The following is a 21,515-nucleotide window of genomic DNA, read 5'->3' as shown; positions in this document are numbered from 1 at the left end:
GGGAGGAGGTGCTGGGGCCCAGATTTCCGGGTCTGGCCATGGAGGGGACTCTTGAATACTAGCACTAGGCTGAGGTCAGAGGGCTGGATGCCAAGGGCCCGGCCCCTGCCCCAGGGGCGGATCCCTGGCTCCTTTTTCTTTTCCAGCCCAGCAGCCTCTGCCCCTCCCAGGGCAGGTGAAAGCACCTGCCCTGGTGACGGTAATGAGCCCCGGCAGAGGTGTTCCTGCCGGCTAAGGAGGGCGGGGCTGCTGGAGGGGCTCAGCCATTTGGAGCAGAGGCCTGCAGGCCCTCCCTGTCAGGCCTGTGGTCAGTCCTCAGGCTTTGGATGTGCCATCATCCTCACCTCTAGCCTGGCTGCAGTGAGGTGAGAGAGCCCTCTGGGCTCATGGGTCCAAGGGAGGAGGGATTGGGGGTCCAGACTCCTGGCCCTAGGGAGGGGAGGCAGAGGACCAGATGATTGCAAAAATTCTCAAACCTTTCCTGGTCAAAGGTCCAGGGCTGGAGGGGTGGGGGGAGTGGGTGGGGTGGAGTGAGGGTTGGGGCAAAGTCCCAGCGATGGGGCTTGGCTCTGGGTGGATCAGTGCCACACTGGAGGCCGGGGCTTAGCATTGGCACTTGGGGACCTGGGGACTGGGGGGGATTGGAACTCTGCTGCTTGAGGGCTGGGGCCATTCGTGTGAGTCCTGAGAGCACCACACCCCCAGGATCAAGGCTGCCAGTTTGGGGGTCTATGTTGGGGGTCTGGGTGGAGGTGGGAGGTGTGGTCTGGAGCTGAGTTTCCAGGTGGGAGAGGCTCTGAGTGAAAGGCAAGGGCCCGATGGGACCGATGTGGGGAGGCCTCAAGGGGAGGTGGGTGTTTGGAGGGACCTCTCCGGGCGTATATTGGAGGTGGGGGCCCTGGAGGGCAGAGGCAGAAACATTGGGGTAGAGGCGGCGAATATCCAGGCCTTCCTGTGCCTGGTGTGGTGGGGCAGTGAGGAGGACTCTGAGGTGCAGGGAGAGAATAGAGACAGACTCTTTGGCAACAGGGCACAATGAGGGACGGGGTTGTGTTCTTCCTGAAGGCACTCAGACTGCCCTGGAATCGCTGTGGTCTGTTCACTGCTGGTCTGTGGGCCCTTTGAGGGTGCGGAGGGGTCTAGCACATTCTCGCTCACCCAGTGTCTCCATTCCAGCACATCGGTCACACTGGGCTGTGGCCAGCTGAGACCCCAGCTGGTCACCCCCAGACCAGGAGCGCCTCAAGGCAAGGCCCCCTCTGAAGCATCTCTGGGTCCCCAGAATCACTCTAGGCAGAGGCTGGTATCTGAACAGCCCTGTGGAATGTTGGATGAATGCGGAAGTAAATGAATGGGGGCTGTTCTCCCCATCATAAAGAAAAGGAAGCTGGGTTGCAGGGAAGGAACAAACTGATAACTAAGGCATGAGATTGGAGTGTTTTGTTCTGCAGTTGTGGGGTAGACTGGAAATGGTCAAGGAACCTGAGTGACAGAAATTAGACTGACACCTTCCTAGGGCTCACATCTCAGAGCTTGACATCCTCATCATGGCCCAGTCTGGCCCTCTTGGTCTCCAATCTAACTTCACCTACCACCTCACGATGCCTTGGACATGGGGGCACATTCCTGCCTCAGGGCCTTTGCACTGGCTGCTCTCTCAGCCTGGAATGCTTTACCTCTCAACATTCCCATGGCTCACTCCCTTCATCTCCCTCAAGTCTTTATTCAAATACCACATCAGAGAAGCCTGCCCTGGCCACCCCAATTAAAATTGCAGCACCCCTCAATCCTAACATCCCCTGCCCCCTCCTTTATTTTTCTCCTTGGCATTTATCACGTTTAACATACTATATAATTTACTTATTTATCTTTTTATCTGGCTCCTGGGATGACAGCAGCGCTATCCAGTAGAAATATAACGCAAGCCAAATGTGTAATTTAAAATGCCACAGTAAAAGTGGAAAAAACTCAAAAGGAACAAATGTTGTTAATGTTAATGATATATTTTATTGAACCCAGCATATTCAAAATAACTATCATTGGCATGTATCAATCATCACATATAAAAAAATACTAATGAGTTTTTTGTTGTACGAAGTCTTTTGAAATCTGGTGTGGTGCTTAGAAGCCCATCTCAGTTTGGACTCTCCATTTCAAGTGCTCAGTAGCTGTGTGGGGCAGTGGTTCCCATGCTGGCAGCACTGGGCTGGCAGGTAAATGTGTTCGTAGGCAGGGGTTTTTTGCTGGCTTGTTCTTGGATGCATGGCCAGTGCCTTGCCTGGCTGGGCCAGGCTTATTAGAGAATTATTGAATGAATGAATGAATGAATGAATGAGTGAAATTAGTAAAGGAGATCCATGGGCCCATTTTGCAGATGTGTCAAAAGAGGTCTGGCGAAGAAAAGCTGCGGGGACTGATGAGGGGGATCTGGGCTGGGGACAGAGCCCCACCTGACCTGCACCCTTCTCTCCCCTTGCAGACCATGGCCGCAGCGACCTTGTCGGTGCCTGGGCGGAAGGTGGCCCCCAGGCCCAGCCCGGTGCCGGAGGCCGCCCAGCCCTACCTGTTCACGCCCAGTGGGCCAGGCATGGGGGGCGCGCCCGGGGGCGCAGGCACCTCGCCGCAGGTGGAGTGGACGGCGCGGCGCCTGGTGTGGGTGCCTTCGGAGCTACACGGGTTCGAGGCGGCGGCGCTGCGGCACGAGGGCGAGGAGGAGGCCGAAGTGGAGCTGGCCGAGAGCGGGCGGCGGCTGCGGCTGCCGCGGGACCAAATCCAGCGCATGAACCCGCCCAAGTTCAGCAAGGCCGAGGACATGGCGGAGCTCACCTGCCTCAACGAGGCCTCGGTGCTGCACAACCTCCGTGAGCGGTACTACTCGGGCCTCATCTATGTGAGTGGTGGTGCCCCGGAGGCCATGGCCAGGAGTGGGGAGCTGGGGGTCTGTGCCCACCTTGAGTGGCCTCAGACATTCTCTACTTTGTATCCCGGGTCATGGGACCGTTCCTACACTTAGTTGCCAAATTATAGATTATTGGGTTGCCCGAACTGCCTTGGGCCCCATTGAGGGCTATCCCAGAATATTATACTGTAGATGCTGTGCACCTTATTATTTTCCCTAAAGTGTAAAAAAATCCCAGATTTCCAAATAGGACACATCCAGAGGGTTTTGAGAAAGAGATATGGGTCTGCCATAATAATTAATAACAACCACCGAGTGTGGAAAACTGCTCGCCAGGCTCTGTGCCAAATGCCTTCCATGTATTAGTTCACTTCCTCTCACTTTACACAGAGTAGAGCCTGTGATTAGCCTCGTTTAACCTAAAAGGAAACTGAGTCCCGGAGAGGTTTCGTAACAATAAACAGGGACATTTATTAAGCAGACACTAGGCACTTGTAAATATATTGTTTTTATACACTTTCTCAATTATAAAGCATTTTGTACCCATTTTACAGATTGGAAAAAACCCGGAGGCACAGAAAGGCCAAGTTCCTTGACTGAGTTTACCCAGTGGGTCATGGTGGACCTGGGTGATCTGGCTGTAGGTGCCATCCATCTGCTGTGGCATCTTTCAAGATAAAGACGGGATTGATGCTAGTGAGGTTGACTACAGTGATGTCGTGCCTATTGAGCATTTAGGATCTCTTGCATTATTTAATCTTTACAGCAAACAAGTAGAATAGGGAAGGCAGTGGTTCACAAGCCCGTCTTTGCGAGTTAGAATCACCTGGGGGATTTTTTTTTAACATATTAGCTCCCGGGCCCCACCCTACCCGTTAAAACAGATTTCTGGGGCTGTGACGTGGACAATGGTATTTTTAATAAGCTTCCAGGGTGGTTCTAATGGGCAGCCAGAGCGTTATTAGCGCAAACAGGATTAAAGGGATTGACAAAGAATGTAGACAATAATAACGAAAAATAATAATAATGGTAGTGAGCAAATATTTATTGAGCACTTACCGTGTGCCAAGTACTGTTCTAAGTGCTGAGTGTGGGTTATCAGCGCACCTCTGGGCTGGAGACTGTTGTTATCACCTGATGTTCAGGAATGTCAAGTGACTTGGGTCCTGGCTCACACAGATAGGAAGGAGTCAGGGTGGGATTTGAACCCAGACAGGTGGCCTCAGAGTGGTACTCGAAACAGCAAGCTTAGAGGGCTGGGGTCTCACCACCTCGAGCTGGCTCCCTCACCAAGAAAAATTTCTTGCTAACACCCTCAAAAGAAAAGTACTAGTTTTATATTTTATATTTGGAAAAAAAATGACAAAACTTTTATGGGAGTACTAAAAGAACATTGAAATCAATGATGAGATGTACCAATTTAAAAATAAATAAAGTGGCCCCAATAATTGCCACTCTGTTAAGGGTTGCAGATCACAAGCTCAGGATATTTTTGTGAAGTCTGACTGCCTTTTGGGAAGGAGGACACCAAGGCTGTGAGAACCAGTGGCTGGCTCGGGGCCCCTCAACTGGAGGAGGCGGTTGTGGGATTGGAATCGAGGGCTGTCTGACCCTGGATGCGATTGGCACGCTCCCCAGGCTGCACTGGCCCCTGCTGAGTTCTCGCTTGCTTTTTTTGCAAGCCCTGGGAAAGAGACCTCTGCCCAAGCCACTCCCCGGGATCTCACAAATGGAAGTGCGATGGAAGATTCCAGAAGACTAGATGGGAAGCTAATTGGGTCTTAATAATAATCTTTAGTACTTAGTGAGTGCCTGCTTTCTCTGTCGGGTGCTGTCCTGAATTTCCTGGTGTGATCTTGCTGACACCCCCCCCTCAATCCTAACCCTATTCCTCCACCTTGGGGTGGTGAAGCCATTGGCCCAGCAGTAGTTAACATCTCGTGTTAAGCACGCACCATGTTCCAGGGCCCTTGCCTGCCCCATACGTGCAACATGACGGTTCCCAGCCACCCTATGTGGAAGTGCTGTTCCTGTCCGTCACCATCTGATGAGAAAGCGAGATCCAGAAAGCTCGAGGGTGCTTGCTCGAGCCACCAGCCAGAAGATATTAGAGATGTGATCCGGCTCCACCCTGCTTGTGTGCTTTAGAAACATTTGTTGGACTGGCTGACTGGTGATGGGGGAAGGCAGCATTGCCCAGTGGAAAGTAGAAAGAAACCCAGTTTCTGCCGTCAATGTGCTATTTGGCCTGGTGTCTTGGTCCCTTTGCCTGGATGCTTTGGGCAGGAGGGGAACCCGTCTTGTTGAGCACACACTGTGCTCCCAGCCCTGGGAGGCACCAGAAGGTGCACTGTGGCAGCTCACTCAGAATCTTTCTAGGTGGTCAGGGTCAAAAGCCCATTTTCCGGGGCCGGGGACTGAGGCTCAGTGAGGGCAGATCCCTGGTGCGAGTCACACACCAACTGGAAACCCAGGCTCATGTGGCTTTGAAGCCTGAGCGAGCTTTTAGTGCCCAGTTGGGATGGGTAAAAGGAGAGTCTCAGGTCCTATACTTGGAGTACCTTTTAAGGGCCCCGCCTTGGGCTGGCTGGTTTTTATTCATTATCTCCCTTAATCCCCACAGCCTCTGTAATGAGGTGGGGAGGAAACCGAGACTGTGGAGAGAGTCGCTGGGCTGGGCAGCTGCTCCAGACCCTTCCAACTGGGTGTCCCCAGCTATGCCCCCTCCACTCAGGTGTCCCCAACCCTCTCTGCGTGCACCAGCCTCTGCCCTTTGCACCCTGGCCTTGGCAGCCAGCTCAGGTTGCCATTGGGCGGTGGGGGGGAGGGGGTGTCGTCCTGGCAACAAGGGGGCTGAGGTGGGAGGGTGGCTTGGGGAGTGGGTACCCCCGCCAGCCAGGAGTGGGGGCCGGGGCGCCAGCAGCCATGAGATACCCTCCCAGGGAATGTGGTCCGGCTGCCCCGCCCTCTGCCAGCCAGGAGCTCCTGGGAGCAGCTCTTCGAGGCAGGGAGGGCAGACACCCAGCAAACCGGTTGTTCTGCTCCTGGCCCGGCCACCCACCCTCCCACCGTTAAAAGGTTGGCACCTGGGAGCTGGGCAGCCTGTGGTGGCCACACCCTGCTCTGCTTGAGAAGCGCCAGCTGTCTGGGGAGCTTAAAGCAGTCCTGCTACTAACCCACCAAGTAGCTGGCTAGCTGGCTGCATAGCCCAGTGGTTTAATAGTTAACTAGTGAAGCCAGTAAGCCTCTAACTCTTTGGCTAGTTTCACTAGCCAGTTCCAGCTAGCTGAGCCGGTTAGCTCTCTGGGTTGGCTTAGCTGGGTGGGCAACTAGCTCTCTAGCGATCCTGTCTCTGTGGCTTGAGTGCCTCCCGTCTACCTGATGCTCCGTGTGAGCTGGAAGGGCTCTTCACCTGTGCCAGGGTCCTGAGCCCGGGCCCATCAGGTGTGAGGGTGAATTCAGGGAGTCTGTAAATTTGGATGCAAGAAAAATGGCATCTTTATTTTCACAGTTTGATCCTGAAATGTAGCATTTTCTCCAGTAGGAGTGTAAGCAGGGCCTGTGACTCTTTTTCGGTAGAAACTACAGATTTGTTCCTGTCATATTTCAGCAGCAGATACTGTGATATCTTCTGAAGATATCTTCTGTACATTCAAGCAAATACATACAAATATTCCTCTTCCGCCTCATTCAGCGCAAACAGTCCTCACCTTGTTTTCTGTATTCAATAATGCTTTGGAAAGAATTCCAGATCCGTACACTGCAAGTATCATAGGAATCCATTGTAAGAACATGCCTGCAGGTCATTTCCAGACTTCTGCCATTATAAAGAGTGCTGCAGCAGATGAGCTTGCACAGGGTCATTTTATGTGTATGCGTGTTCAGGTTGTAATGGGCTGTGACCCAAGTCTGGCTTGCTGCAAAGGCCGCATTCTCTATCAGGGTGAATTCTTATCCTTATAGCACATTTGTGCAATTTCAATAGATTCTCTTTTACCATCAGCCTGAAAGTCTTTGTAACAAATGGTCAAGTCTACGTTGTCATGATATGAATGGCAGCCACTTTGATGGATGTTGTTGTGCAGTGCACAACCTGCCCAGCTGTACACAGCAGTCCCATGCTACCCTCTGGGCCTCAGACAGCCAGCTGAGGCCCTCTTTTTTCTTGCCCACTGCAGACGTACTCTGGCCTTTTCTGTGTGGTCATCAATCCGTACAAGCAGCTTCCCATCTATACAGAGGCCATTGTGGAGATGTACCGGGGCAAGAAGCGCCATGAAGTGCCACCCCACGTGTATGCGGTGACCGAGGGGGCCTACCGAAGCATGCTCCAGGGTGAGTGTGGCGCTGGGACTGCTGGATATGTCTCTTTGGGGTGGGGAGGGGCAGCCTGGAGGGTCATGATAAGATGACGATAAAGGATTTCAGACTCTCTGAGTCTTCTTCATGGGGCAGGAGGAAGCACAAATATAGGGCTGAGTGGACAAGCTCTGGGTCCTACCAGTCAGGCCCCATTTTGCCTTTGTGTTCACCTCTTCTCTCAACAGTATCATTTGGGAGCCATTGCTTCTACAAAATTTTCTTTTGAGACAGTAATTCCTCGTGCTCATTCATTCAACATTTATGTTGTTGACATGATCCACATTGTCATGGAATTAATCAGTCCCTTAGATGATGGGCAATGTGGGGTCACTGTGTATAGCTAGGCGGGTTGCACAAGAATGTCCAGACAAAATTACATAATTCACATCTACTACATATGACCTAATTGCTATAAATTATTAGATATATATTTTAATATTTTGTTTATATTAAAATGCATATTAAATATTTAAAAATGCATGTCTTACCATCATATGATATATAATAGTATGCAGCAACATATTTATATGGTATGTATTACACTTCTATCACAGATCATATGCTATAGCTCTATTGTAGGTTCTTTTTTAAAAAATGTTATTTAGGGATCCCTGGGTGGCCCAGCGGTTTAGCGCCTGCCTTTGGCCCAGGGCGCGATCCTGGAGACCTGGGATCGAATCCCACATCGGGCTCTCGGTGCATGGAGCCTGCTTCTCCCTCTGCCTATGTCTCTGCCTCTCTCTCTCTGTGACTATCATAAATAAATAAAAATTTTTAAAAATGTTATTTATTCATGAGAGACACAGAGAGAGAGGCAGAGACATAGGGAGAGGGAGAAGCAGGCTCCCTGCAGGGAGCTCATGTGGGACTAGATCTCAGGACCCTGGGATCACGGCCTGAGCCAAAGGCAGATGCTCAACCACTGAACTGCCCAGGCACCCCTATTGTGGGTTCTAATGATGCATTTATATTGCATAATGCAGCGGTTCTCAGAGGGTGGTGAGCATCAGCATCCCTGGGAACTTGTCAGAAATGTGAACCTGGGCCCCACTCCAGACCTGCTAAGTCAGAGAAACCCTGGGGGTTTTACAAGCTCCCCGGGCTCCCTCTGGAGATCCTAATGCTGGCCCCAGGTTCGAGAACCACTGGTATAATATCCAATATATCATACACCTGCATTGTGTAGTAGAACACATTTATAGGCAACGTTTTTATATTCACATTATGAATTTATATTTGATCATTGGTCACACTTATTTCCTTCGGTTACATAATCTAATTTGTTATATACTTATTTCTGCAATCATTTTTAGCCATTATTATATATTAGTTACTATACCTTAAGAATAAATAATGTACGATAAAGCTGAGGTGAGTGGCTACTCTGTGCCAAGCACTTTTCATGAATTGACGTGTTTAATCTCAGAATGAGTGACCTTGTAAAGTAGATGTGCTCATTATCCCTGGTTTCCAGATGGGGAAACTGAGGCACAGAGTAGTGCAGACATTGTCTACAGTCATACTGGTGGGTGGGTGGCTGAGATGGGACTTGAACCCAGAGCCCCCAACCTCCGCCTCCCTGTATTTAGGTCACATTGTGTGTTACATCCTCACCCTGGGCTGGGTGTTGTGGGTTTTGCTGTTGTGACTCACCTGCTCCACCCCAGCTCAGCTTCTTGCTTGCTGTGTGACACTGGCACAGCAGCTGTCCCTCTCTGAGTCTGTTTTCTCAAGTGTAAAATGGAGATGATGAACCTCAGCTAAACAGAATGTGATTCATTCAACCAGCTACAATTTGAATCCATACTATGTGCCACTTGATGCTGGATGTGAGAGATTCCAAGATGCAAGAGGGCTTCACCCCAGGGCTCAGCCTTTAACACCAAACAGGCCACAAAACAGCATTATAGTATATAAAAACTTTTTTGGACATTCTCTGAGTTCTGACTACAGCCCTATAAGGCTGTTTGAGCTCTGTTTTTGAGATGGAGAAACTGAGGCACAGAATATCTCAGAGACAGGCCCAAGGTCACACAGCAAGACAGAGGGGGTGCTGGGCCTTGAACCCACGTCCATATGGCTCCCAAACCATCTGGCTCTCCCTTGGGCTTAAAACCACCTGGAGGCCTCCTGCCCCATTTAAAAACTGTCCAGATTTTTTATTTTTTATTTTTATTTTTTTTTCTGTCCAGATTTTTTAAAAAAGATTTATTTATTTGAGGTGGGGGAGGGGCAGGGCAGAGGGGGAGAGAGAGAGAGAGAAAGAGAAAGAGAGAGACAGAGAGAAACTCTCACGCAGACTCCCTGGTGAGCATGGAACCTGACATGGGGCTCAATCTCACGACCTCAAGATCATGACCTGAACCAAAATCTAGTTGCACACTTAACCAACTGAGTCACCTAGGTGTCCCCAAAACTATCCAGATCTTTTAATTATGGCCTCCAAACCCATCTGCACAATGTCTAGCTCTGCCCTGTCCCCCAGCCTCTCTGGCGTCCTTTCTGTTTCTCTGACATCTCCAACTTGGTCTTGCCACAGGGCCTTTGCACTGGCTGTATCCTCTGCCTGGAATGCTCTTTCTCTACTTCCTCGTCTTTTAGGGCTGAGCTGAAACACCTCTTCTGGGAAGCCTTCCTGGCCCTCCACCCCTCAGTCTTCTTACTATGTTACACCAGGGCTTCTTAATTCTGGCTTTTTTTTTTTTAAGATTTTATTTATTTATTCATGAGAGATATGCAGAGAGAGAGAGGGAGGGAGAGAGAGGCAGAGACACAGGCAGAGGGAAAAGCAGGCTCCATGAAGGGAGCCCGATGTGGGACTTGATCCCAGGACTCCAGGATCATGCCCTGGGCCAAAGGCAGCACTAACCGCTGAGCCACCCGGGCTGCCCTTAATCCTGGCTTTATTGGCATTTGGGGCTGGATGATTCTTTATATAGGGGCATCTCATATGTTGTAAGATGTTTGGCAGCATCCCTGAGCTCTACTCAGTAGACCGTTGTAAGGATCTCCCGGTTGCAACAACCAGAATGTCTGCAGACACTACCTACTGTCAAATCATCTGTGGTTTTACATATGTGCTTTGTATCCCCCTGACTTGAGCAGAAGCTCCATGAGGACAGGGACTTGGCCAGTTCCCACTGTTGTAGGTGCCTGGCACTTAGGAGGCTGTCAGTCACGTCAGATGCAGGGCGAGTGCTCGGGGAGACGGTGGGAACCATGCTGTGCCCTCTGCTGGGCAGAGATCCCCCCCGGACCACCAACCACTGTCACTATGTTGTTGTGGCCTGTTTTCCATCAGAGGCTGAGCCTTGGGGTCCCGGACATTGCTCTTTTGTCTTTGCATCTCACGTACCCAGCATGAGGTGGCACACAGTAGGGGCTCGGACTGAAGTTTGTTGAATGCATTGCATTCTGTTGAGTTGGAGTTTATCAGCTCCATTTTACAGGTGAGGAAACAAGGCCAAGAGAGGGAGAGCTACTTTGCCAGCATCACACAGCTGAGTTGGGGTGGGGTGTTAGAATCCAGGAGTGTCACACATCAAAACGCTTTTGTGAGGAGGGGTGCCTTTTATGGCTCAGTTGATAAAGTGTCTGCCTTTGGCGCAGGTCATGATCTCAGGATCCTGGGAGGGAGCCCTACGTCGGGCTCCCTGCTCAGTGGGGAGTCTGCTTCTCCCTCAGCTCATTCCCCTGCCCCCTGCCCTGCTTGTACATGCTCTCTCTCTCTCTCTCAAATAAATAAAATCTTAAACAAACCTTTTGGGGGGCAAAAAACTTCTCCTTACCCCTTTGAAAAGGGTGTGGTATAAGAGGTCAAGGTCCCACTAGAGAGACCCTCCAGCTGACATGTCCACTTCTGTCCCTTACAGATCGTGAAGATCAGTCCATTCTCTGCACGTGAGTAATCCTGAAGGGCTTCCTGGAGGAGGCGGGGCCCTGGCTGGGTGCGGCTCTGCTCAGAATGGGCAGGTCTGACCTGGCATCCCTGTCAACCCTTTCTGCTTCCTCCTTGTACCCCACCCCCACCCCACAGCGGGGAATCTGGGGCTGGGAAGACAGAAAACACCAAGAAGGTCATCCAGTATCTTGCCCACGTGGCATCATCACCAAAGGGCAGGAAGGAGCCAGGTGTACCGGTAAGTGACCTGCCTCAAGACACTCTCTGGGCCCTGCCACCAGCAATACCCCCTCCTCTGTCTGAGGTCCTGCTTGTCCCCATAACCCCCTGCCTCCCTTAGGAGGCCCGTGACTGTGAGCCATCTCTTGGCTACCTCTGCTGCCTGTGCACCTAGTGTGTCTGATACAGGGTTAGGAGTGGAGGCAGGATGGAAATGGAAATTTCAAGGGCCTGATCTTGGCTTCATCAGACCTTAGGACAGTACCTGGCACCCAGTAGGTGCTTATGGTCCTGAGCACCTACTATGTGCTGGGCCTGATTTAGTGCGCACTTACATAGTGCCCATCTCTGCTTCCATTGACTGAACACCCCATGAGCGGGTGGTGTTTTCCTGTGGTTGAGAAACTGAAGGCATGGCTGGGCAGGAGTCTGTTGTTGGAGGAGTCTGCTAGAGAGGATTCAGACCCGGGCCACCCTACTCCACCTGCCCGATTCCTCCTGCACCCCATGTCTCCCCTGCTGCCCGCCACTCACGACCGCCGGTTCACCTGTGGGTCTGTCCGTGTTGCATGTGCCGTGTCCTGGTCTGTGTCCCGGTCCGTGTCTCGCGTCCTGTGACTTCCTCAGGCTGCCAGCATCGTGTCTTATGTGAGTAGCAGGGGACCACCTCAAATCATGCCACCCCTCATGCCCCCTGGGTCAGCCCCATCCATGGGCTTCCTGGCAGATAGGCCCCAGGGCACTGATGGCCATCAGGGAGCCATACTGCCACTTGTAGTGGTCCTACTGTGTGCGTGTTGGGCCCCATGCTGTCATCTAATGCAGCCCTAGCGTGTGTGCACAGGGCTTCCTGGTGTTTACGGCAGCCCTGTGCATGCACACATTCACAGCCCGTGTTGCCATGAAGGGCTGTCCAACTGTGTGCATGTAGCCTGGCCACAGATGCCAACATGAAATTACCCGGGGTCATTTATTGCTGATCTGCTAAATGTGTGTAGATCAGGCCGACGGGTGCAAAGATTCCCACAGCCCAGAGCCTCACACTGCCGTTATCACAGCTGCCTGGGTACACCCAGGTCAGGCTAGTATCTGAGGACTCACAGGAATTTACGGAAAGAATTGATGCCCTCGAGAACCTACCTGGGGGCAGGAGGGGATTGCTGTCTCCTGAACACCCATGGTCCTCCTCGCTCTGCCACTAAGGTGGCCACAGGGAAGTTCAGAGTCAGAGCCCTCCCATGGAGCAGCCTGGCTGGGGAAGGAAACTGCCATCTCATGAATGCCTACTCTGTGCTGGACAGTTGGAAGGACATTCATACTGATGGTATAGATTTTTTTTTTAAGATTTTATTTATTTTTTCATGAGAAACACAGAGAGAGGCAGAGACATAGGCAGAGGGAGAAGCAGGCTCCATGCAGGGAGCCCGATATGGGACTCAATGCCATGACCCCAGGATCACAACCTGACCCAAAGGCAGACGCTTAACCGCTGAGCCACCCAGGTGCCCCTAGATTTTTTTTTCTTAATGAATCCTGCAAGCGATACACGAGTGCTTTTCTCTTATAACAACAGAAAAAGGTAAAATGAAATTCCCCCTTTGTCTTCTCCATTGCACTCTTGGCAGTTTGGTGTGTGTCCTTGTAGACCTTCCACTCAATGCTTCTAGATGTGTGTCTATACCTGGAGAAGTAGGAGTCTTGTTTTTGTGGTGTTTTTTTTTTTTCCCTCAATTTATTTTTCATTAATGGAATCACACTGGAGGTATCGCTCTGCAACAGGTTTTTGCTGTTTTGCTGTTTCTACTCCACGATGTATCCCGGAGACGATGTATCCCGGAGACATTTCCTGTTCCGTTAACAGTAAACTAAAGGGCAAAAGCCGGATGCGGGGAAGCAGCCCCCATGCAGACACACAGAGGCCTCTCACACTCAGACCCCAGACAGTTGTAACACAGACCAACAGACCACCCCCCCACCCCCCTGCCGACCCCAGCCCCTGTTTTCACTAATGGGTCCTCTCCCCGCCCCACAGGGTGAGCTGGAGCGGCAGCTGCTTCAGGCCAACCCCATCCTAGAGGCCTTTGGCAACGCCAAGACTGTGAAGAATGACAACTCTTCCCGATTTGTGAGTGCTGGGGGAGGGCAGAGCCTGGCCCTGGGAGCTCTGGAGGTGGTTAAGGGGAAGCAGGAAGGGTGGGCTGACTGAGGGAGGAGGGGCTGGGGGTTCAGACTTCAGGGTCTGAGGGAGGAGGGGGCTGAGGGCCTGGGTCCCGTGGAAAGCAGTCAAAGGGGCCCAGACCTTGGATTCCCCAGGGAGCCCCTGGCTGGGACCTCACAATTAGGGTGGGGTTCAGGTGGAGGGAGAAAGAAAGTGAGATGCAGCCCTAGCTCTAGGAGAGGTGAGTGTGGGTTAGGGATGCCCTTCAGGTCCACGGTGGGGAAGAGGCCCCTCAGCTAACCCCAACCCCTTCCTTCCCAGGGCAAATTTATTCGCATCAACTTCGACGTGGCTGGGTACATTGTGGGCGCCAACATCGAGACCTGTATCCTCACATAGCCCACAAGACACCTGGTGGCCAAGGAGGGTGGGCCTTGGGATCTCATTGCTTACAGGAAACAGGTGTCCACACACACGGGAAGCCTGGCTCCCTGATGTTCGGAAACTGTACCTCAGTTTCCCACTCTTGAATGGAGAGGAACCTGGGGAAGGCAGAGATGCATTATCTCCCGGTGCAGGAAGGAGGGTAGGACTGCAGTTGCCCTGCTGTGGGGCGGTAGGGCAGCTGTGGCTTATCACAGAGAGAGGACATAGAGCACAGGCCGCAGGGGGTAAGGCATGCAAGGCCAAGTGGGGGAGAGACCAGGGCCAGCTTCCAGAGTCCCCTCCCCGTGGAGTCACACAGGATGGGCAACATGTGAGGTGTTGTCCACCAAGGACGCTCCTTAGAGACCCTGTCAGCACCCCCAGGTTTTCAGTAGGGGCCGGTCACGTCAGCTTCCCTGGCCTGGCATGTGCCAACATTCCAGACTCCCTGGAGGAAAGCAGGTGTTCAGCAGAAACCACGTTGTTTGCACAAACCGCTTAGGCACAAGGAGCCCCCTCCTGTCATTCGGGGAGTGCTGGGAACTCTCCCGAAATCCAGCTTCCCAGATCCCAGCTCTGGGCAGTCGTGGGAGCAGATCATTTCAGACCTGTTGTGTCAATCCTGCTCTGCATAGGCTACATGCAAGCTCACTGGGAATTTTTAATTTTTTTTTTTATTTTAAAAAATATTTTATGGGGCAGCCCGGGTGGCTCAGCGGTTTAGTGCTGCCTTCAGCCCAGGGCCTGATCCTGGAGACCCAGGATCCAGTCCCACATCGGGCTCCCTGCATGGAGCCTGCTTCTCCCTCTGCCTGTGTCTCTGCCTCTGTGTGTGTGTGTGTGTGTGTGTGTGTCTCTATGAATAAATAAAATCTTTAAAAAAATTTTATGTATTTATTCATGAGAGACACACAGAGAGAGGCAGAGACGTAGACAGAGGGAGAAGCAGGCTCCCTGCAGGGAGCCCGATATGGGACTCGATCCCAGGACCCCAAGATCATGCTCTGAGCCAAAGGCAGATGCTCAACCACTGAGCCACCCAGGCACCCCTAGCCTCTTTTTTATATTCACATTTTCTCCACTGGCTACTTCCAAAAGTGAACTTTCTTCATCCACACTCCCCTCTAGTTGTGGCTCCCCGCATGGGGTACAGGGCTCTCAGGCATGGCCCTCTGTGCCTGGGGCCACTGAGCAGCCTGTGGGGTATTGCTCACGGGGCAGGTGCCACCCCCAGGCCAGTCGGATGAGTCTCGGGCTCAGCCTGACCCCTCAGCCCTGGTGTCAGCCTGGGCAACATTTCTTGAGGGTTTATGCTGCACCTAAGGCTGTCCTGAGAGCTCTCGCTCTGTGATCCCAGCCCCTCTTCCCTGTACCCCTCATCATCCCATTTAACAGAAGTAGAAACCAAGACTCAGGGTGTGTGCTTCCCCCACTCCCCGTCCCTGGTGGGATCCCCTCCCCAAGTCCTCCCCATCTTACCTGAGCAGGTTAGTGAACCAGGGCTCTTGGTCAGTGATTTGCAGCAGACCCTGGGCAAGGCTCCCCGGGGTAGGTCCTGTGTTACAACTGTCATGCTGAATCGGTGCTGTGTGGTCTGTGAGTGTGGGGCATGGAAGGGCAAACAAGTCATCAGGTGTTTTATTTTAAGGTGGCTTTCCGATTTCTAGACCATAGCTGTGCCATGTGACTTTCCTAGAAGGGAAGAGCCCATAGCCCCACTATCCATCCAGGGAAACTGAGGCCAGCAGGGTAGCTATGGCCAGAGATACTCTTCGCTATGGTTAACTACAAGCCATACACTGCTCTTGGATGTTTGACACATAATAATGCATTTACCCTCACAGCAACTCATTCATGGGTGTTACATGGAGCCTCTTGCACATATAAGGAAACTGAGGCACATGTGTGCTTAAGTGACAGGCCCAAGGCCTGGGCTGTGAACAACTCCACGGCTTCACAGGATAGCAGGGGGTGCAGCGTGGGTCAAGGGGGCTGGGTGGGCTCCCCTCGCCACTCCGCCCCTGTGGGACCTTGACTCCCAGCCGCCCAGACCTGTTGGAGAAGTCCAGGGCCATCCGCCAGGCCAAAGATGAGTGCAGCTTCCACATCTTCTATCAGCTGCTGGGAGGTGCTGGAGAGCATCTCAAAGGTCAGTGCTGTGGCTCCCAGGGGGACTGGGAGGGGGCCCGGGATGTGCCCCAGGAGGAGGAACTGAGCTCCTGAGAGGAACTGAGTAGGATTTGTTGAGCACCTGCTGTGTAGGTCAGACTCCTGCTGAGCAGTGGATTTGGGTACCGCCCTTCCCCAGGAAGCCCTCTGTCCCCAGTTTCTGCTATGTCGTGACTCTGCCATCAGTGGTTTTGACTGAGTAGAGAATCCTGCCACCCCTGGCCCACGCTGCTGGCTGACCCCTCCTGCTCTCTGATCCCACCTTCCCCCCATGTGGCTCCTGCTCACATTCCTTCTCTTCCGAAACTCCAAGGCTTCTGCTTATTCCAGCTTGTGTTACGCCCATGACTCCAGCTCTGCTGCAGGTCCTGCTGCCTCATGGTCCTGGGGGTCTTGGTAGTCCTGGTGGTCCTGGTTTTTGTGGCTTTCGGCACCTGGTGCTTCACCTGGTGCCTCACCTTGTCCCTTTACCCTTGCTCCTGCCTGAGCTTCCTCCTGGCTTCTCATTGCTCCTCCTGGCCTCTGGCTGAAGAAAATCCAGGGCTCTTCTTTACAAGGGTGCCTGCTGTCCCAAGGCTCCTTCCCCCAGAGCTTTGGCTGCCTCCTGGCCCCTCCTTACCCAGACCCCAGGACTCACACATCCTCTGCTGCCAAGCCCTGCTGTCCCACAGCTTTTGCTAACTCAGGCACCTATAGCCTCATTGCTCCTGCCTGCTCTGGACTGTTCTAGGACTTGACAATCTCAATGGAATGAGGGAAGATGAAAGGGTCCAATGTGGGCTAAGCACCCCCTCCAGGCCTGGCCCTTCCCATCAAATTATGAGGAAAGGATCCTCACTCATATGACAGAGGAAGAGACCAAGGTCCCCAGTGGAGGAAGAGAACACTGCCCCAGGGTGGCCATCGGGACTTGAGTTGGACTCCACAGCTCACCCTTGACCTTGGCCTCCACTCATTACCTCCTGCAGCTGAACTCCTCTTGGAGCCATGCTCCAACTACCGCTTCCTGACCAACGGGCCGTCATCCTCTCCTGGCCAGGAGCGGGAGCTCTTCCACGAGACGCTGGAGTCACTGAAGGTCCTGGGATTCACCCCGGAGGAAATCACCTGTGAGTGAGCCCTGAGCAGCCCCTCCATGAAGGGTGGAGCTGGGGTGGCGTATGGGCAGGTGGTGAACCTGGACACACGGTCCTCAATTGGGAAAAAGAAACAGGCCAGAGGAGGGAATCGGGAAGGGGACATCAAGATGATGACCTTTGAGCCAAGGCTTGAGGAGCTGAGATGGTGAACATTGGTGCTAGCATGGTGTTACCCCACAAAAATAAAACAGTGGGTTATTTTACCAGCCAAATGGATTTATCCAGGAAAGCAGAGAATTGTAAATTGGGACAAGTAAGCTGCGGCAAAACCATAGACAAATCTAGCAAGGGACAGGAATTTTATCTTATGGAGAAGAAAAGGAAATCGGAAGAGGTTGTTCTGAACGAAAGCCCTCTGGAGAAAAGCAAGAGTTCAGGGTGTTGACGGTTTCTCTGGCGGCCAATTTCTTGTAGGCGATGCTGTGTACATCTTTCCCTGTTGGGGCCTGTCACTGAGGATTCTTTCCTGTTGAGGATTATTATGTTGAGGTGTTTACTTGATGTTGAGGCATGTGGCTCCTCCTTCCAGCTTCCCCTCCTAGCCTCCTGAGTCTGCCTTAGTGAGGTTTCCCTTACTAATTTTCAGAGAGAGAGAGAAGAGCGTTCTTTTTTTTTTGTTTTTTTTTTTTTGTTTTTTTTTGAGAAGAGCGTTCTAGGCAAGGAGGGATCAGTCTATGCAAAGGTCCTGGGGCAGAAAAGGCATGGCGTATTGAAGGAATTGAAACTTCTATTTTTTTTTTTTTAAGATTTTATTTATTCACAAGAGACACACACACAGAGGCAGAGACATAGGCAGAGGGAGAAACAGGCTCCCTGCAGGGAGCCTGATGTGGGACTCGATCCCAGGACCCCGGGATCACAACCTGAGCCAAAGGTAGACACTCAAACACTGAGCCACCCTGGTGTCCTACTAGAGCATATGTTTTGACAGTCGTTCTGTTGAAGTACTGTATTTGTTTGCTTGAGCCGCTGTGACAAAGCACTGCAAACTGAGCACCTTGAACAACAGAAATGGATTATCTCCCTGTTCTGGAGGCCAGAATTCTGAGCTCAGAGTGTTGGTAGGGTTGCTCCATCTTGGGAGAATCTGTTTTTTCCCTGTCCTGCTCTCCCAGATTCTAGTGGTTTGCTCGCAATCTTTGGCGTTCCCTAGCATGTAGAAGCATCACCCAAGCTCTGCCTTTATTTTCATGTGGCTTTTCCCTGTCTGTGCATCTGTGCATTCAAAAGCCATTCGTCGTGTTGGATTAGGGGCACCCCACTCCACTGTGCTCTCATCTTGACTTAAATAATTAAATCTGCAATGACCCAATACCCAAATAAGGTCACATTCTGGAGAAGTCTTGGGGACTTAGGACTTCAACGTACCTCTTTTTGGTGGAGAGGGTACAATTCAACCCATAACACATACATAGAGGTGGACCTCAGACTTTTTTGCAAGTCCCCGACTGTTGATTATTTGGACCAACCCTGAGTCCTGCCGAGGCAGACTCTGAGGTCTGGGGCTGAGTGGTAGACCCGGGTCTCTTACTCCCTGGGTCTCTAGCACCACGAGAAGCCCCGGGAACTCTTGTGGGCTCCAGGGCCAGCTGGGAGGGCTGGAAACCGAGCGCCAGCTTGGCTGTCTCCCCGGGCTGCAAACAGGCCGGCCTTCTTGGGAGTATTGACACAGGGTCCCAGGCCTCCCCTGCTGGATTTCCCAACCATGGTTGCGAAACTTCCTCCGCCTGGGAGTCTCTGTTCTCCTCCCTGGGGCAGCTGGCAAGAAAATCCAGATGGTAGCCATGGTGGGGGCCTGGCCTCCCGACAGAGATCACCTCAAGTAACCCTCCCCGCGGCCGCCCTGCTGTGTGGTGGATACATGGGGCAGCTCCAATTTTTGCAATTCTGAAACAAAACTTTCGAGGTGACATGCATGTCGTGACATAATCCGAAGGTGCCAAAGGTCATAGTGTACAAACCAGGTCCCATGCAGCGCCCTGAACCTGACTTTCCCGCTCTTTGGCTTCCCTCACCTCCTCCCAGGAATATTTTAGACATCTAAGAAAGGACACACACTTTTTTTTTTTTTAAATAAAACCAGGCATTCCATAGCCCCAGGGCTGGTATTCAGCTGTACTGGTGATTTTAAAAGAATGGTAAATATTTCTCTACTGAATTTGAAAGTTTCCTCAAAGGGGCATCTGGGTGGCTCAGTCAAGGAAGTGTCAGACTCTTTATCTCTGCTTGGGTCTTGATCTCAGGGTCATGAGTTCAAGCCCTATGTTGGGCTCTACCCTGGGCATGGAGCTTACTTTAAAAGTTGTCTCTCCCCTCTACCCCACTCCCTGCCCCAGGCAGCTGTTGCTCCAAGTGGGCCTTATCTCCCTGACCTCCCTCCCAGGACCATCCCAGATACAGCAAGGAACAGTTTAAAAAACGCTTGACACATGCTCAGGTGCTCAGGTTAAGGACTCAGCTCATCACCCCTGTGCTAGTGCACTTCATACCCACTTTTCCCAGCAGACAGTATATTTTAGCAGTAATTCTGGTCTTGTAAGTATAGGTAAACTTCAATGTGTGTGTGTCTGCGTAAGGTTTCATTGTTTAAATGGCCTATGATTTTTTTTTTAAGATTTTATTTATTTATTCATGAGAGACAGAGAGAGAAAGGCAGAGACACAGGCAGAGGGAGAAGCAGGCTCCCCACAGGGAGCCGGACATGGAAACTCAATCCCAGGTCCCCAGGATCACACCCTGGGCTGAAGGCAGCATTAAACCACTGAGCCACTCAGGCTGACCGACTATGATTCTTTTTTAATTTTTTTTTTTAAATTTTATTTATTTATGATAGTCACATAGAGAGAGAGAGAGAGAGGCAGAGACACAGGCAGAGGGAGAAGCAGGCTCCATGCACCTGGAGCCCGATGTGGGATTCGATCCCGGGTCTCCAGGATCGCGCCCTGGGCCAAAGGCAGGCGCCAAACCGCTGCGCCACCCAGGGATCCCCTGATTCTTTTTTAATAAAGATTTTATTTATCTGTCTGTCTATCTATCTATCTATCTATCTGTCTATTTGAGAGAGAGAGAGAGACAGAGACAGAGAGACAGAGAGAGAGCATGAGCAGGGGCAGAGGCAGAGGGGAGAAGCAGACTCTCCACTGAGCAGGGAGCCCAGGTCGGGGCTTAATCCCAAGACCCCAGGATCATGACCTGAGTCCAAGGCAGATGCTTCGCCGACAGAGCCCCCCAGGCTCCTATAAATAGACAATGATTCTTTCAACCAGTCTCTGTCCCTTGTGGACAAACTTTTATTGTGTCTGCACTCATTGCTATTAGAATGATCCCTCCCCCACCCCCAAAAAAGGTGCCAATAATATCCCTGTAAGTAGCTCTCTCTGTATCAAAAGAACTGTAGGATCAATTCTTCAAAAAATGCTGGATCTAAGGAGAAGGTGCAATTTTGTTCTTAATCCAGCTTTTACAGAAGTGTAACAACCGTACTGAGCTACAATTCGCAGACCAGACCACTCACCTGCTTAAAGCTTACAAGTCAGGGGCTTTGGGTCCATTTCCAGGGTTGGGTGCCCATCTCCAAAGATGAGTCTAGAACATTTTCAGTGGCCCAAGAGGATACCTGGCAACCATTCGGTGGCTTCCTGTGTCTCTGGATTTGCCCATCCTAGACCTTTCATGTCAATAGGATCACACAATACCTGGGTCTTTGAGGCTGGCTTCTTGTACTCCACGCGACAGTTTTGAGCTCATCCATGCAGTGGCATGTCGGCTTCATTCCTGTTTATTGCTGAATAGTTTCAATTTTTATCTTTTTATTACGGGCACCAGATCTGATAATCAACCACTCACTGACTTCTTGGGTTTCTACTCCAACTCCCATCCCCCCACCCCCACTCTGACCGTTTTTTTTAAGTTGTAGAGAATCCACTCTATCACTGTCCAGGAGGTGGCGCTAGTTTCTGTTTCCACTCGCTGTGTCCTTCCAGTGGTTTTCCTACATGCATGCCAGCAACCACTGTTGTAAGCTTTCTGGCTTTTGCTGGTGCTGGTGTGGCATGTGGATGAGGCCTCATAGTTTTATTTGGTGTTTTACTTACAAGGAGTGGAGCCAGCTGGTCACCTTTTTTTTTTTTTTTAAAGGTTTTATTTATCATTTATTTGGGGGAGAGAGAGAGAGAGAAAGCGAGAGCAGGGGGAGCAGAGGAAGAGGGAGAGGGAGAGGCAGACTCCATGCTGAGTGGGGAG

General features: G+C 51.6%; 1 protein-coding gene across 7 annotated transcripts in view; it reads left to right on the top strand.

The window, feature by feature from the left end:
* Positions 1-21,515, top strand: part of MYH14 (myosin heavy chain 14) — a 101,897-nt gene that overhangs the window by 16,000 nt on the left and 64,382 nt on the right. For 4 of the 7 annotated variants that reach the window (XM_038528105.1, XM_038528108.1, XM_038528107.1 and 1 more), the window contains exons 2-10: positions 2,480-2,890; positions 7,078-7,234; positions 11,134-11,161; positions 11,298-11,400; positions 12,009-12,029; positions 13,414-13,506; positions 13,861-13,924; positions 16,016-16,114; positions 17,103-17,243. In XM_038528105.1, coding sequence (XP_038384033.1) covers positions 2,480-2,890; positions 7,078-7,234; positions 11,134-11,161; positions 11,298-11,400; positions 12,009-12,029; positions 13,414-13,506; positions 13,861-13,924; positions 16,016-16,114; positions 17,103-17,243 — 1,117 coding nt within the window. Of the gene's footprint in view, positions 1-223; positions 366-2,479; positions 2,891-7,077; positions 7,235-11,133; positions 11,162-11,297; positions 11,401-12,008; positions 12,030-13,413; positions 13,507-13,860; positions 13,925-16,015; positions 16,115-17,102; positions 17,244-21,515 lie in introns of those variants that run through there. The other 3 variants (XM_038528106.1, XM_038528111.1, XM_038528109.1) reach the window with 2 other exon arrangements.

This window comes from Canis lupus, chromosome 1 (genome assembly GCF_011100685.1).
Source record: "Canis lupus familiaris isolate Mischka breed German Shepherd chromosome 1, alternate assembly UU_Cfam_GSD_1.0, whole genome shotgun sequence".
NCBI classification, from domain to species: Eukaryota; Metazoa; Chordata; class Mammalia; order Carnivora; family Canidae; genus Canis; species Canis lupus.
The sequence above is the reverse complement of the archived record's forward strand: the minus strand, read 5'-3'. Positions and strand labels throughout refer to the sequence as shown.